The sequence below is a fragment of the Dryobates pubescens genome, chromosome 4, assembly GCF_014839835.1.
Source record: "Dryobates pubescens isolate bDryPub1 chromosome 4, bDryPub1.pri, whole genome shotgun sequence".
Taxonomy (NCBI): Eukaryota; Metazoa; Chordata; class Aves; order Piciformes; family Picidae; genus Dryobates; species Dryobates pubescens.
In genome coordinates, this window is record NC_071615.1 from 5,961,209 (window position 1) to 5,977,900 (window position 16,692).

General features: G+C 47.5%; 1 protein-coding gene across 4 annotated transcripts in view; it reads left to right on the forward strand.

The window, feature by feature from the left end:
• Window positions 1-1,506: 1,506 nt before the first annotated feature.
• The window catches only part of PDGFA (platelet derived growth factor subunit A), a 35,645-nt gene continuing 20,459 nt past the window's right edge, over window positions 1,507-16,692 (forward strand). For all 4 annotated transcript variants that reach the window (XR_008463190.1, XM_054180381.1, XM_009908798.2 and 1 more), the window contains exons 1-4: window positions 1,507-1,623; window positions 2,767-2,863; window positions 10,195-10,299; window positions 12,411-12,598. Coding sequence is in view for 3 of the 4 variants with exons in the window: in XM_054180381.1 (XP_054036356.1) it covers window positions 1,561-1,623; window positions 2,767-2,863; window positions 10,195-10,299; window positions 12,411-12,598 (453 nt within the window). In the remaining variant the exon portion in view is untranslated. The remainder of the gene's footprint in view (window positions 1,624-2,766; window positions 2,864-10,194; window positions 10,300-12,410; window positions 12,599-16,692) is intronic.

A 16,692-nucleotide genomic window follows, 5' to 3' on the forward strand; every position in this document is an offset into this window, starting at 1 on the left:
TGCCCTCCCCCCCCAACCCCACTGCCACTCTGTCCCTCCCCTTCTGCAAATAGCAAGCCCCCCCCTCCCAGTGCCCCCCCCCAACCCCACCAACAACCCCAAAACAATTAAAAAAACCCAACCAACCAAAAAAAACCCAACCAAAAACCCCAAAACCCAAACCAAACCCAAACCAACCACCGATAAGAAAAACCACCCAAACCCTCCGTGGCCATGGCGATCTCTCCTGCCTTATATAAAAGGCAGGGGCACAAGGTGGATCCCGCACGGTCCCCCGCCGGTGTTGCGCAGCAGCTCCCAGCCCTTCCCCTCTCCTCGGCTCCCCCGCCCAAGTGCCGCAGAGGGGCTGCCCCGCTCCCTCCCCGGCCCCCCTCCCGCCCCTGCCCCCCTCCGGCTCCTTCCCCTCTCCCCCCGCCCCGCTCCCCCCGGTCTTTTTTTTCTTTTTTTTTTTTCCCCGTACATGTGGGCAGAGCCCCTCTGGCTCTGTGAGCAGGGGCTGCAGCTGGCAGCTGCCCCCACTACTTGTTGTTTGTGGGTTTGTGCCGGGAGTACCGGGAGGAGGGGCGGGGGAGGCGCATGGCAGGGAGGGGAGCGGTATATGCTGCTCCGAGCCCCAGCCACGCTCCAGACAGGCCACCGCTTCGGAGCGAGCCCGGGAATCCTCCCTCCGGCAGGAGTTGCAGTTCGTCTCCGATCCCCTTGGGATTTAAACCTTCTTTCACATATATATCTCTATATATTTTTTTTTCTTCCTTCTTTCCTCCTTCTCCCTTTTTTAATTTTTCCTCCCGTGCAAAGTGGGGAAGGAACTGCACCAAGGCAGCCCGCAAGATCTTGCAATATTACTCCGATTTATCACTGCTATTATTCGTAATTAATTATTATTATTATTATTTTTAACCTCACCCCAGCTGGGGAGGGAAGCGGGACCATTCTCGGCAAGAGAAACATTTCCATCCGTATCAATAAAGATTTTTTTCCCTTTTTTTTTTTTTTTTTCTCCCCTTCCCCTTTTTTGAGAAAGGGGGAGCGGGTGGAGGGCCAGCAGAGCAGGGAGGGAGGGAGGGAGGGGGGTGTCGAGCCGACAAATAGAGCAACCCCTGAGTGCCGACGCGGAGCGGGAGGCCGCGGCGGCGGGGGGAGGCGGGCCCCAGCGCCGCCCGCCGCGAAGGGGGGCCAAGCCGCCCCAGACAGGTGATGGGCGTTTCGGCTGCGCTCCGGATCGACTCCTTGGGTTTCACTTTGGTCTGATCTAAGCAAATATGCAGAAGTACCGGCTGGTCTAGTCCTAAGAGCCAAGAGGAGCGAGCGCGAGCAGCAGGAAAGGAGAGCAGCCACGCTCCCGTAGCGAGGGGAACGTACAAACAGCGGCAGCGCCGTAATTAAACCACCACCGCCCCGAGGCAGCCCTGACCCACCCTGGATGCGGAGGACCCCCCGAGCCACCCCGCTGCCTTTCCCCTGAGGGATGGTACTGAATTTCTGCGCGGCAGGAGCCGGCCTGCAGCTCCTCTCCATCAGCGTTGCCTTCCCTCCGTGTCTAAAGTGCATTAGACCGCGATGAGGACCTGGGCTTGCGTTTTGCTGATAGGTTTTGGCTACCTGTCCTTTACCTTCTCCGAGGTAGGTGAGAGCGGCTCTCTGCGTTTTCGGTCCCTGGGGGTCGGGGTGAGCCGGTGACGGAGGACGCAGGGGAGCGGTGCCTACCTGCTCTCCACGGGCATCTCCGCGCCCTGGCCTCGCCGGGAGCGCTCGCCCTGCCCCAGCCCCCGCGCGGCCGAAGCACAAACCAAGTTGCCATTTCATGCATGCCAGAGGCGAAGGGGAATGACCGTGCATTCCGCCTCGGGGCTGCTGGCTGCCCTTAAAGATTCCATCTCTGTGTATAATATATGTATATATTCACGCCCCGCGGGTACAAACGGGCTGCGGTTGCTCGGGGGCTGAGCGGTGCGCGGAGCCGCCTGGCAGCGGCCGCCCCCGCGGCGCACAGCGCTGCACACAGCCGGCTGCAGGCACCGTTAGTGAGTGCCGCGGGCAGAAGTTGGTTGAATAACCTACCCCCAAAAAAACCCCACCCCTCCGGGGTTTTGAAGATGACCCGGATCGGAGCGAGCGAGGGTCGGGAGGCCGCTCGGCAGCATGGGGACGGAGCGGAGCTCGGAGCCGCCTCTTGGGGTTGCTACAGGTGGCCCTGGTCGCGGGGAGCGCGGTGCTCGGAGCTGCACGGCCACTTTTTAACTTTTCCCGGGACCGGGTCTACTTGGCACTGGGAGCCGCGTCGTGGGCGCTGGTAGGATGGCGGTGGCCCCGTGGGACGCGGTCTTTCTCCTCCCTGGGTCGAGGAGTCCGCTCTCGCGGAGGACCTCATGCCCCTTTGGGCAAACTTCAGCAGCTGGCAGCGCAGGCTGGGTTCCCAGACGTCCAGCGGGGCTCTGGGGCGCAGCTCTGCCGGGGACACGCTCCGCCAGGCCGAAGCCGTGCGGGACTGCCCGCCCCGGCGAGCCGTGGCGCAGTTGGGCGCGCAGCCCCCATGGGCACGCAGCGGGGGCGGCGGGGAGCGCTCCAGCGCCCGGCTGAGTTCGGTATTTATTCCCCCGCCTTCGCTTCGTCCAAACACGTCCAGCAAACACCCCGTACCCTTCATTAACCTGCCAACCTCCCAACACCCCCAGCTCCGAAGCCTTCAGTCCCCGGTGCTGCAGGGACGTGGGGGGCGAGCTGCGCGGGGCTGCGCGGTGACCCGCGGTGTGTGTGTCTTTGAAGGAGGCCGAGATCCCGCAGGAGCTCATCGAGCGGCTGGCGCACAGCGAGATCCACAGCATCCGCGACTTGCAGCGCCTCCTGGAGATTGACTCCGTAGGTAAATTAGTCCCGTCCTCCTTCCTTCCGCGCCGTCGGCCGCCGCCGCCCCGGGGGGGAGGCACCGCGGGCGGCCGCGGCGCAGCGCCCTGACGCCTCTCGGCGCTGTGGCGGCGCGGCTTGGGCTGCCTCGCCACGGGGGTGAGACCCATGCAGGGACCCGGCTTCAAGAGCCAGATTGGCCCGGACAGGGGAGCTTTATTTCCAAGGGAGGCGGCGGCCAAGGGGCCGATCGGGAATTAAAACTTCGGAGGCGGGGGGGTGCAGGGTGAAGAGGGACTTGGTGATTCTCTGTGTTTTCAGACTTCTCCGTCTCTCAGCGGAGAAGAATGTCCATAAGGTTTGTTGTTGGTCTTGAATTGCTCTGTTATCTTTAAACTACTGTCCTAGAGGTATTTAAAATATTTGAAACAATATTTATGAATGAAGTAATGTCTCTTCAAGCACTGGGCTTTATTAAAAGGAAAATAAACCGGCCGTGCTGATTTTAAACAGGAACCTGCATATGAAGCTTACCCTTAAAAAATACACTTTTTATCCCCAAGAGAAAATAGCGCAGGGTTATTTTCTGCATCATTAGGCATGCAAATGGGTGTAGTGAGAACGTGCAGTTCAAACAGATCGTTGCAGCAGTAAATCAGATCTAGAAGCACTGTATTACTGGCTTTCTTATCGTTTGGTTTCACTTGATGCACTTTGTTCCTGGTGATTTCTTCCCTTAGTTGAGAGGGAATAAACCCGGTACCTTTGATGTGCCCAAGGGAAACCTACATCTTTCTGAAGAGCAAACATGGGGAAAAGTGAATGAATTCTTGCTTGCGTTGGTACTGGGCCATCTCCTTTTAAACCATATGCTGTGTATTTTTGTACAGTCTGTGCCAGGTTCAGTCACCTTCATTCAGTGTTGCAGGATCCTTCTAGAGTTTTAACTTGCTGCATTAATGGGCAGGGATGCACTAGGAATGTGTTTTACAGACACAGCTTTCAATTTTCCTGTGATTAGGGAGCAAACTGTTTCCCATTACACTTGAAAATGGGAATATTTCTCTCTTGCACAATACCTTGCCATGAAGGCTAATTACTAATTACCAGATTTGTTGGCATTGATTTAATATTTTTGGAGAGCAGTGCTTCATCGTTATTGCTTATCACTGCAATGAAAGCAGCTTTCACAACAGGGAAGGGGTATGCAATACATATTTCTCCACTGAAGGCTGTGTTGGACCAGACAAGTGCACTACTGCTGAAATATCTTTTTCCCAGTGAACTCAGTGGAAGGCTTGGCTGCTGTTGCAGAAGAGCTGGATCTCAGCACTAGCATTTTAAAACACTGCATGCTTGAGTCAGTATTCTGGAGCTACCAGAATACATTCTTTTTTTTTTTTTCAAATACCCCAGTGTAACCAGCACATGCTTCATTTTTAAATACCACTTAACAAGGAGAGCAAAAGTTCACATGGCTCCATTGCAAGAGGCTCAAGCAGACAAGTGGAGCAATGGCGGGAGCTGAATAAATTAGCAGATGGAGCAGAGATTCATTTATTTTTTTGATTTCAGAAAATAATTACTTACCTCGTGGCAAATATTAACCAGAGGATGCATGACCAAGAATGGGAGAGGTCAGCCACAAGTTTACCATTCCATCTCGCTGTTTTCCTGCAGTTTGTCAGTTTAGAAAGCGGTGGAGAAAGGAGGCCCATAAATATTTTACAGTTTCAACACGGAACAGTAATGCCTTGAGACGGGAGCTCAAAACAGGATTAAAAAATAAAACCAAAATATTCAGCCTTTCACCTTCTTCTTGCTTATGTGAGTGCTCCCTTTGCATGCCCTGCTGAGCTCTAGGCTGAGATAATGCAGGCAGGGTTGGAGCTTCATAGCGAGTAACCCATCTTTACTGCCCACAGTTAAAAGTTTCCTGGGCACAGTCCTGTGGTCTTTACTGTCATGAGTAATTCTTATTCAGGGTTTTATCAGAGTGACTAATTGAACACTGAAATTGCCATGTTTTCTTCAGTAAGCAGGATCAGACCTGTTTATGATAGTTAGTGTTAGCTTGGATTAGCAAATCAAATGTTTTCTACTTGTCACTGGTAAGATGATCTTTCAGAAATGCATTTCCTTAGGGCTGTTACTGCCTTTACTGAAGGGCCAGTTCAGCCAGGGCTTGTACAGTAGGTACATTTCTGGTTTATAGCATATACTGATTTAAACTGAGGCTCAGAATAAAAACACTGGAGTGATTATTTTCTCCCTCATTTTACTGCATGGTATTGCCAGCCCTTCTGCATGTGAGTAGCCCTGTTTAAACTCAGTGGGTGGACTTGAGAATTAAGAATGATCTTGTTGGGGAAGAGTTTGCAGGATCAGGCACGCACGCAGAAAACAGCTGATATTCCTGAGTTACAAGACAGAATGTATGGAGAATGAAGCAAGAACAGTGATGTTTTTTTTTCTCCTGCAATGCAAAGCATATATTTTTAATTTGAAAAGTAAGTTTTATAAGTCAGAGTGGGCAGGTTTTTCTTCTATTCTGACAGATTTGGTCTCTATATTGTAAAGCAGAGATGACTGATAACCCCCTTCATAAAATTAGAAACCACACCCCCAGACCATCTGGCATATTACTTAAAGAAAAACATTATCCAACATGGAGCTTATCATTGTATTCAAAAAAGAAAATCCAGGCCAATTTGTCAGAGCCCAGTGCTGCGTGTCTGATGCAAAGAGAAATCCCTGTAAAGGCAACATGACAATTCTCTGTCAGAAAACAGGCTCTTGCCTTAATGTGCTGTGGTTGGGATCCATAGTGAGTGTCAGAGCTTTCACTGGCACGACAGAGAGCAGAGTCTGACCCGATTTAAAACAGAAAGCATGCACAGTCCCAGGAAGTAGGCAGCTGTAGTGTGCAGAGTACAGTTTTACTACTAACAGACTAAACCACTGAAACGGGGGCATTTCCTATATTCCGCCTGTGAAGTTCTCTTTGGCTTAGCAGTGTGCTTTTTCTCCTCACACTTCACCTCTCCCATCTGTCCTGTGGGAGGTAGAGTTCATTTCATCACTTATTATGTTTGCCTCCCGCTGGGAACAGATTTTCCCCCAGTCTTCTCTCCCTGCGTGGGGAAAGGCAGGGCTGAGTGTGCTTCTTTGCATGGTTTAAGGGCATCAACCACAGGGTCACCTTAGGTCACGTGAATTTAACGGCCTGTGATTAAGAACTAGCAGAGCAGCTTTTGTTGAGGGGAGAAATGTTCAAAATTAACAGTCTTACTTTCATGGAAAAGTTACTGAGACGGCTGCAAAGCTCAATCTGTTGGAAAATCTTCTGTTGACTCTGTGGCTTGTGGTGTGGCACGGGCATGAAGGATGTTACAATGCAATGTGTTAGCTTTCCTTGCACCTCTTAAACATTAGGGGAGGTGGGCATCTGCTACATCTGTCCTCTGTTTTTTCCTGAGGGAGATAGAGGGAATACTCCTCCTCCTTTACAGCTGGTTGATCACATCTAGGTGAAGGGGAAAAAAACCCTTAAACAAAACAGGATCTTGCAGGCTGCTACTTATATTTCCTTTAATAGATCAAAGTTGAAAACTTAATGACATCTGTCTCTGCAGTTGGATGTCAGAAGGGCATATTTTGCATCAGCCAGAAAGAAGACCAGACAACAGATTGATGTTGCCTTGGGCTTTCTGGCTCTAGGACCTGTTTGTAAAATGGACCATTTCAGTTTATTGCACCTTACACTGAATTCCTGTAAAAAAATAAAAGAGAAGATGAGACTTTCCTAAACTCCTGCTGTTGGCACTAGAAGTCTTAGGCCTGCACTTTTTGGATGCACATGACAGTGACATCTAGAAGGGCTTGGGTTAAGATTGCATATATTGAAGATTGTACCTCATTGTTGGGTGGCAATGTGAAAATGTAAATGGACAAATAAAACAGTGAGGAGAGTGATCACATATTGGCAGAATGGCACAGGAGGCCTGGGATTTATACTCTGTGACCCAGCGGAGAAATGCCAATCTGACAACAAAAAGAACAATTTCAGCTACACTGATGGATTGACCAAGGCTAATTGCAAGAGGTTTTATACCCTTCATTGATAATGTTGTCAGTACATAAAAGATTACAGAGAAATTTCTTGATCATCTGCCATGAAAACATTTTTTTCATGAAAACTTTTTAAAAGAGAGCCGCGTTAATCTGGCTCCCTGCAGCATCCTCCATCTTCACTTAGTGACAAGCAGTGTTCAGTTTCTGAAGGAAGAGCCACCCATTTCTAAGCTTTCTGCTCTAAGCCTGATTTTGTGAGGTGCTAAGCACCCATAAACTCCCATTTCCTTTGCTAAGAGTTTATCCTGCAGCTTCTTCAGCGAATGTATCAGGGGGAAAAAATGATGCAAATTAGGTGTTGGTTGTCTTTAAAGTCAAGCTAGAGAGTGCTCTTTGTGATTATTGGACCATCATTGTTTCAGTGAAATCAAAGAAAGTGTGGCCACACATCCAGAGTCAAGTGTGAGTTTCAAAACTTGACATTCTGATTTTTCAGTCCTGCTTGGGCAAGACTCCTGTTGAGTGCTCGAAGTGCAGTGATTTTTCCCATTGACTTCCCTGAGCAATGGAATTCTTCCAAATGCCTGCAGGGACCAGGGAGACACCAGGTGCTTTCTAGCTTTTTATAGGGTCTTCTGGCTCCAGCCATGTGCTCCATAGTTGTGTTTACTGAAAAAAGTAACCCCACCATCGATGCTGTGTTGATAGAAATAATACAATTTGTGTTGCATAATGCATAGAGACTTGACCGGAATTTGTTTTGCAGTCTGCTGTGCTAGCTGTGTAGATCTCTTTCTTAACCCTCACAACAAGACATGAACTTATGAAATGATATACATAAGATATGTAGTGAGACAGTGAGATACTGTATGAGCCAGAGGCCTTCTTCACCTTAGAAATCATCTTATAAGCAACACATGCTCCTCGACATGTCATTTTGCTTTATAAACATGATGATAGAATATGGCTAATTGCAGCTGAGTTGAGCAGTTATATATAAGCACATGGCTTAGCATATTGGTTAGCTGATCATACTATTCCTTTAGCCCTACCAGTTTCTTTAAACAAGACAGCAAGAAATCAGTCATGTTAGAAGGGAGCTATGCCAGCAAGTTGAGTGTGGGATTAGGACCTGTGGCTCGGGCCTGCCGTACAGCTGGCATCATCGACGGCTTCTCTTTTCAGCAAGATGTCTGTGCCCACCAAGCAGTTCGGATTAGAGGCATTAGTTTTGTGTTTAATCTTTTTGAAACACTCTTTGCATGCAGACTGAGATGCTTCTTGCTCTGAGCCTGGCTTGGATCTTACACTGGGCAGAATTCATGCTGCTTTCTTTTGAGTATCACTTCATTGCTTCAAATTGAGGGGGAGGTTGTGACAACGCGAAGCTGCCAAAAAGGAGGTCAGTATTAAGGTGTTGGGTGGCTGAGTGCTAGGAAGCAGAAGAGGGCTGGAGGAACATCAGAGCGGATCCTCATTTTGCATAACACCATTTGGGGTCAGGTGGATGGCCTGGTGCCATTGGAATGGGATGCGCGAGACCTGGCTCCGCTCCCCAGCTCAGTCGCAGCCTTCCTGTGGGGTGTCAGGCAAGCCATTTGATTCACCCCGCTGGTGAGTCTTCTGGAGCAGGGGGCACAATAAAAGCAGGAATAAAATACAGTGGATGTTGCTGTGTTATATTGCAGGACTGGGACTGCACATAAGGCCCACTTGATTGGTTGGGTTCTGAACATTTCCCATCAAAATCACCGGGAAACAAGCACTCTACATAGGCAGTAGTATCCAGTTTATTTGGATCAATTGAGAGCGGATTTCACGCTGATCTATTTCAGTCAAGGATCTATTCAGTAGATGAGAAAAATAGACAAGACCAGTGGGTGATCCTGGCACTACCTCTTGGCCTCCTATTTCATCTTTTCTTAGCTATCTATGATAGTATTTTCCAAGAAGTGAGGATAAACCTTGAGGCATAGATCTCTCTCTAAGGTGCTGAAGGTATCACTGTCTTCATGACTCATCAGGCCATGCATATGATTCCCCAAGCTACGTGCTCTTTAGGGCAGGATTTCTTGGAGGGAGGAGCAGAGGGGTTGGTTAGTTTGTAGAGCAGAGCCTTATGATGTATATTACTAATAAAGCTGAGAATAAACCAAGTTGCAGAGTCACAGTAGTCAACTGTGCATACAAAAAGAACTGGAAGCACGGAGCCTGGCATGGCATAGGAGTGGAGTATAGAATGTTGGTAGGCTTGTAAAGATTGCAGCTGAGTACTCTGTAGTAGCCTTTTACATTTTTTAGTGCACATCATAGTTTTCTTTGGAGCCAGCAATGAAACCTTGAAACCCTCCAGTGATGTTACAGAGGGCACTGCAAGCAGCAGAGTGTGAAAGATCTTTGTTTTGCTGTACTGGGATCTATATGCAGTCCTCCGTTTGCTTGCATCTTCCTGATCCCCTGTTTGCAGATTGTGCTTGTCGTTTTCAGAACCCCACTGCATGGGACTTGACCCGGACTGCTTCACTTAACAAAACCAAATAGCTGGAGCAGTTATTTTGTTGTTTTTTATGATAAATGAAATGCCAAGTTTTCTGTCTTTGCTTTTTCTCATGGCCCTTTAACCCATGTGGTAGGCTTATTTAGGGAAAAAGACAAGCCTGGATGCAGTCCCAGAGTTTGCAGTAGCTTCAGATGCCCCTCCAAAGGTTAGGATACTTCACAGGGGATTTGTTCTGCAACAGAGAGGCTAAAAGGAAATCCATGCTAGTTACTTTTTGCTTTTGATTCTGTCCTAGTACTGCCCTGAAAACCAAGCAGAGAAAATGTACAGAGGCAGCATTGTTGCTGTTGGGTGTGTGATGCCATATTTTCTACTGTTGCCTCATACCAGAACTTCAAAAAACTGATAAGAAATGTTTCACTTGAAGTATTATTGTTCTTATGTCTACACCTTGTCCAGTAAGAAAAGGCTGTGTTATGCCTTTCACATAAAAATGAGACTGTTTTACTGTAGGTGCAGTTTTGTGTTACAGTGTGCACTGTTTGGGGGGGACTTTCAGTAAAGTGGGTGTTAGAATGAAGTTGTGCATGCTGATACATGACATTTAATGTCTATGTCTTCCCTGCTTTATGCCCTTGCAGTTGCATTGACTCAATTGCTGCTGGATTCAGACTTGCGCACGCGAACAGCACAGATTTATACGTATGGAAACAGCACTGTAGTGACATTGGTGAGAGTAACATAGCTGAGGTTTAATATTGTGTTTCTTGTTCTAGGATATGATGATGTTTCAGAAACAAACTTGAGATCTTACAGTGTTCATTCTGCTAAACATGTGCAAGAGAATCGTCCTGTGCCCATTCGCAGAAAAAGAAGCATTGGTAAGCAGCGAGCTGTTTGTACTTAGGGAGCAAAAACAGAGGGGGTGCTTTTGGTCAGCCAAGCAGGACTCTTCACTGGAAAAAATGTGTCACACACAAAGGATAAAAAGGCCATTTCTAGTTTCTGCCTTTCTTTTTTGCACAAAACAAGCCATTGCCTGAGAAGCTGTCTTCTGGAGGATGTCCATAGGAGACAGACAAGCACAAATTCTTTACATTCACTTTCTTGTTGGAGCATGTTAGGAAAGCTAGACCTTGGTTAGAAAATGCTGTGATATTCAATGTATAATTCATGGTGTGGGGAACAACTACAGCAGTGTGCTCTACAGTTGGTAGAGTTTTTGGTGCAGAAGCTCCACAAAAGGAAACAGCTTGACTCTTTAGTCACAAGAATAAAAGAGTTTATCCAAAAAAAATTAAAAGCCATTGCTGAAAACGCTGGGGCATTGATTTCCAGCACCAGGCTTGTTTACAGGGGATTATGCTCTTGCTAAATGGTAATGATGGTGGCCCAACAAAGCCCAAAGATAAATTGAAAGAGATGCCGATGAATTCTAGAAGAGGATTTGCATGCAGCGCTTGTTCATCTGATTAGATCTGGGCGCTTTACCGTTGCATTTGGCTGTGGAAAACATCCATGATCTTATCTATTATAGGTAATTCAGAGTCAATACATTGGCACTTTAGGCGGTGGTGGCAGGCAGCAGATAGCGCAGCATGCTGTCAGCGTGGATTTGCAGTGTGAATTGGCAAGCGTGCTCGTCACATTGAATGCCTCTAGAGAACAGCGGTTCTGAAACAGTCTGCTACACTTGGCACCTTTCTCTGCAAGGTGTTGAATGCCTCTCCATAAAAGCCAGTGGGAACTGGATACACTCAATAACTTGTAGGAGTTGCGAGCTGTCCTGCCGTGCTGGATCTGCTTGTTTCCTTGACTTCGTGGCTTTGAGGATTGACAGGAATAATGTTCACTCTATTTATCCATCTGAAACACTCAAGCCTAGATTTTCATGTCACAGGCACAGGCCAGGCTTGAACTTCTTGTACTTCAGAAGTAACTGAAGAAGTGCAGGCAGTATTCCAGTTCCCTGACACATCTAACCCAAAGCTATCACTGCTTCCACTGTAACACAAAAAACCCCAAGCTGCCTTCAGAGAACTTGTCATGAAACAAGTTGTCCCTGCAGTTGCTATTATTTTCTGGACCATTTTGAATTACCAGCTTGACTTCTTAAGCAGTCCTTAGAGTGAGAACATTTGGAGAATGGTTTGGATTTTTCCTGGCAGTGTCATGCAGCGGAACAGAGCTACTCTTTAGGATCCTCATGTGGCTGAACAGGCTGTCTACAAGCTCACCTTACCTGAGCCCAGGAGGATATTCAGTTAGCTGCCGGTTGTGCTCTCTTGCTACTCTAGTAGTTCTAACTCATTCAAGAAGTAACAGAGTAAATGAAACCCACTATTATGTATGAGGTTTTGATAACTTCCTTCAGAAAAAATGCCAGTTGCCCTTGGGGATGGCAGATGGACCAGACAGACTCACTGGGGTGGGGATGTTAAGGTTTTGGAAGTGGAAACCCCAGACTTGAAAGTTTAAAGCTGGCACAGGTTGTTTACCAGCTCAGCCAATTTGGGTACGATATAAGTGCCCTCAATGTGACTTCAGTGGTGGTATTTGCCAGGTATTGCATGTTTGTGGGATAATGCCACAATCATCCCAACACTGTTGCTGTTACACAGTTGCTGTGAGGCTGTGTGAGAGGATCATGTACTCTGGAGAAGCCTCTGGCTTGCTGTCACTTCCAGAGAGCCAGGATTGTCTTATCTAATGGTATGTGCTCTGAGCTATGTTGGGAGCCTGGCCATTGTAAACCCTCATTTTAGGGCTGGGTTTCTGGGAGGGAGTCAAGCCTCTCCCTAGGGTAGCATACACAGTTTAATGGGAGGCAAACAGTACTCAGCACTGGCTTGGCAGTGAGCATTGGGAACTGAGCACATCATCTCAACCTGCCAGCTAAGGGTGCCACTTGTAAGCTGGTGGTGTAAAGTATCTGAGGGCTCTGAGGTGAGAGCAGCTGCTCACCTGCAGTGTGAATTTCTTGTGTTCACAGAGGAAGCCATCCCGGCTGTCTGCAAAACACGGACGGTTATCTATGAGATACCTCGGAGTCAGATTGATCCCACCTCTGCCAACTTCCTGATATGGCCACCCTGTGTGGAGGTGAAACGTTGCACTGGCTGTTGCAACACCAGCAGTGTGAAATGCCAGCCATCACGGATACACCACAGAAGTGTCAAGGTGAGCAAATCGCGGCTGCAGAGCCCTAAGGGGGTCCTTTGAAGTCTGAAAACTTCAGGTGTTCATGTGGCTGTCCTGCATGACCTGGATCTTGATTATCCATCCCCAAAGCCCACAGGATAAGATACAGTGCTCCTCTGCATTTTGAGGGAGCAGATGGCCTATCCAAATGACAGAATCGTTGGACAATCTTGGGTTTGTACTTGATTTTCACAGGATTCCCTTTAGGTTTCTCTTCTTTTCTAATGAAAATAAAATTGATTGTGTCTTTCCCATGATCTTGCACAATACAAATCTTGAAAAGAAGATAAAATGACTCAAGGGGCATTGGACTTAAAAAAAACTTACATAAATAACAGTATGGAATGCTGATTCCTTAATTAAATATTATGCAGCCTAAATTGGGCTTTTATATTTGACAACATAACACTTTTGATCTCGGGGAAAAAAAATGTGTTTCAAATCATCTTACCCCAGGGGTAGAAGACTCAACAGCTTCATGCTGTATTTACTCATTAGACCAAATCCCTGTTGCAATTTTCCAGTAAATATTATGTGAAATATTTCCTATGTTCATTTGGCTTCGCTCTGTTCTAATTTTTATCAGTGTTCAAACAAGGAATGTTGATCTACATCTGCCTGTAGGAGATTAGACTTACACTTAGCATTTATACTGTTAAAGACTCTTGAATTCTTGTTGCCCTAAGTATTTTAAGAACAGAAGTTTATAAAAAAACCCCCACACAAATCCCCCAACCTAACCCACATTCTAGAAGATAAAATTGCCCAGCACAACAGACTGATCACTGTACTAGCAATGGATTTCTTACTGAGGAAGGTGCAGCACAGTACATCCTAAACACAAAATACGGCATTAAGCCATTTCATTGTTTTTCATGTACACAGGAATGCATCTAGGCAAGATTTCCTTTTCCTTCTCCATTTCTGACCATCTGAAAAATGTTTTCACACCCAAATAACCTGGAGCAACATCAGAACACCAGATTTCCTCAGTCTTTAAACAACAGTTTAACTTTACACTTGCTTGCTGCCATTTCTTTGTGGAATAGGCTTTGCAAACATGATGGAAAATGAGGAAAATAAAATGGATCAATAATTACTTGAGGGCTGAGAACAAACTGGGGAAGTTAAAGCACTACAATTGCAAACCATTCAGAATAGGAGCTGAACAACAAAATACCTCAGGGTTGTAATGTCTAGAGTTGTTTCCTTTGGGTTTGATACAACTTCCAGTTAATTTCCAGGATGTACAAAGCAACAGGAGATGCCCAGCAGAGTTGAGCCATGTGTTGTGAACTTGCTGTTGGTACCTCTGCATAACGTTGCAGCTCTGTGTTTTTGACCCTCACAGTGATGGGGAAGATTACAGACAGAGTTTTGGCTGACCCAGGTCCTCTGCTGCTGGGGACACTTGAGGATTCTTTAGAAGCTGCAGAACTGCACATCTGGCTGCAGCTTTAAAGGATGTCAGTGCTGGGGCTGCTTCCCCAGAATGCTGCCATGTTAAAGAAATCATAGTTTCTCACTCAGTTTGCTGATACTGTTTCAGTCCTCTTAGATTTTGCATTCATTTTAGTAGAACACAAGCTAAAAGTAGGCTCAGCTGAGCAGCTGCTCTTTGTAGCTGTGTAAATATATTGCCACCAGCAATATCAATATACGTCAGCCAGCTTTGGAGGACTTTTTTTCCCTTTTCTCTGTTTTTTTTTTTTTTTCCAGGCTCTAGGACTGCTCCAAACAGTCATTAAGTAGAAAGGGAAAAAAAAAGGACAAGAGGTCAAGCAGGAACAGGATGTTCATTGTAAAGGTTGTAGGCTGACCCCACTGTCACACCAGAAATCTTTGAACAGAATCCATATTTATGCCCTCCGGAGTCAGATCCTCTTGGAGCTTTGATATAATTGATGGGTGTATGAGCCTTTTGCCAATCCTACATTCAGAGCTGAATGCCTGCTCATGCCATTAAGTAGCTGGCCCAGAGTGAGGGTCGCTGGAAAGGTAGGAGGAGTGGTTTTGGAGAGCCTTCTCAGCTGTTCCTGCAGTGCAGTTGGAAAGTCGTCTTGTGTTTTCCCCTGATGTCAGACTACATAAAAGCCCTCTTTTGATTAAATGCTGAAAAGGCTTTCCCCGCTTCCTCTTCATTGACAAGGTAGTGAGATCATAGCTGGCCCATTCACACTAGGAAAATGTTCATCCAGAAAGGTCAGCAAGTGGGCTTGCATCATCCAACAGGCGAAAGCAAAGGGTGTTTTCTTTTGTCTTACTGAGGGCCACTGTAGTCAAGGTTAAGAAATGGCTGTGTGGTGTGGGAGGTGCTTGTATTGGGGCATTCTGTTCTTGGGACGTGATTGAAAGGCTGCAGGCTTTGGGGATGTCATTACTTAGCTATCACTGAGCTTTGCTCAGTGAGATCCCATTAATGGGCTTGGAATTGGAGCTCTAGGAGGCTCCAAGCCAAGGGTGTTGGTGGAACAGCTCTCCCAAAGTGGGTCTTCTAGGGTTTCCTTTTCAGGGGGTGGGTTAGTAAACCCTGCACCATAATAGAGCGAGTCCATGAGAGCACAGCCTCCTCATCCTAGACATCTCTATTCAGCAAGTTGTACCTGTACAGCACTGCAAAAATCCAACTGAATCCAAGAGCCTGGCTGGGAGTTGCTCTTTGATAGGAGGGAAAGAATTGCCTTTCTCTCCTGATAGAGTAATGGTGACAAGGATAGGTAAATTTGGGGGTGTGTGTGTGTTAGTGAATGTTACAGATATATTTCCTCCCCTGTCTGCAAAAGCATTTCAGTAACATCTGCAGATTCTGTTCCTTCTTGTGTAGCGAGATCAAGTATTTACTAAGTACAAGACCATCATTTTTTTATTTGGGGGGTGTGTTTCTGAGCTGAGTAACATTTGTAACATTGTGCACGATGTTCCTAGTGGGTTTGGTCACAGCAGCAGAACCTAGCTAATGCTTTACATCAAATCCTGCCTATACTGCTAATTTTGAATAGCCACATTTGCTATTAGAGTTGTTCGCATCAATACCCATTTCCAAAGTAGGAAAGGAGATAAATCACTCACCTGCCTCAGCTTTGTCTTCTGCATGGCAGCTTTAGCCATTTCTGAATACTCCATGATGACTTGGGGAAGCTTAATCTAGTAGCATAAGAATCATAGTGTATCCTTGCAGTAAATTAGCACAAGGCAAAGATGCAACGAGAAGGAGCTGGAAAGGGAGGGGATGCTGGAGCAGCTCCTCGGCTGTCACTTGGGAGCTGTTCAGAGAAGTTTCAAAGAGAGATGGCAAAAAATGCCGAACGATAGGATTAAGAACAAGTTATTTGTCAGAGCTGCCCAGCCTCTGAAGAGGTTAAAAAGCCCTTGCAGAACAAATTGTGCATGTAGGTAAAATGGCTGTATGTAATGTTTGCAGGTTGAAGAACATTTTTCTCCAGTGACTGTTTCTATGATTAGGATAAACAGCACTTTGATTTACTGGAGATTACTGCCAGCACGTGGTGGGACCTGCAGGCAGGACCAGCTGACAGGTATCAAAGGTCAATAGAATGGGAGAAACAAGGGAAACCCTGAGATAGGGGAAGACAAGACCAGAGAGGTGTGTGAGAGGAACCTTGTCAACCGAAAGTCACCTGGCAGAGGGCAAGGTCTGGCTGCTTCTGCTCAGAGAGGACATAGAGACCTCTCCCCTCCTTCCCGCGGCTGGGTAACGAGTTCGCCGCAACACTCTCCGCTTCTGACCCGGACGCTTAGCGCAGCCATACCGCCGCCGAGGCACCGCCAAACCGCCTCTGGATGCGGCCCCGCTCTCTCCCTCGCAGCCTTCCCAGCGTGCCCCGCGCGGCCGCCGCCGCTCTCCGCGCCTCCAGGACTGCGTTTCCCAGCGTGCCCCGCGCCACCGGGGGCCTTCCCGCCGTCCGTCCCGGGTCTGGCAGGGTTACCGCTCCATCCCTTCTGTAACAGGGCTTTCCGCTGCCTGTGCCGGGCCTGGCGGTGCCACAGCCCCAACTGGGCTATGACAGGGCTTTCTGCCGCCTGTCTGATGCCTGGCGGGCCCGCACTCCCTG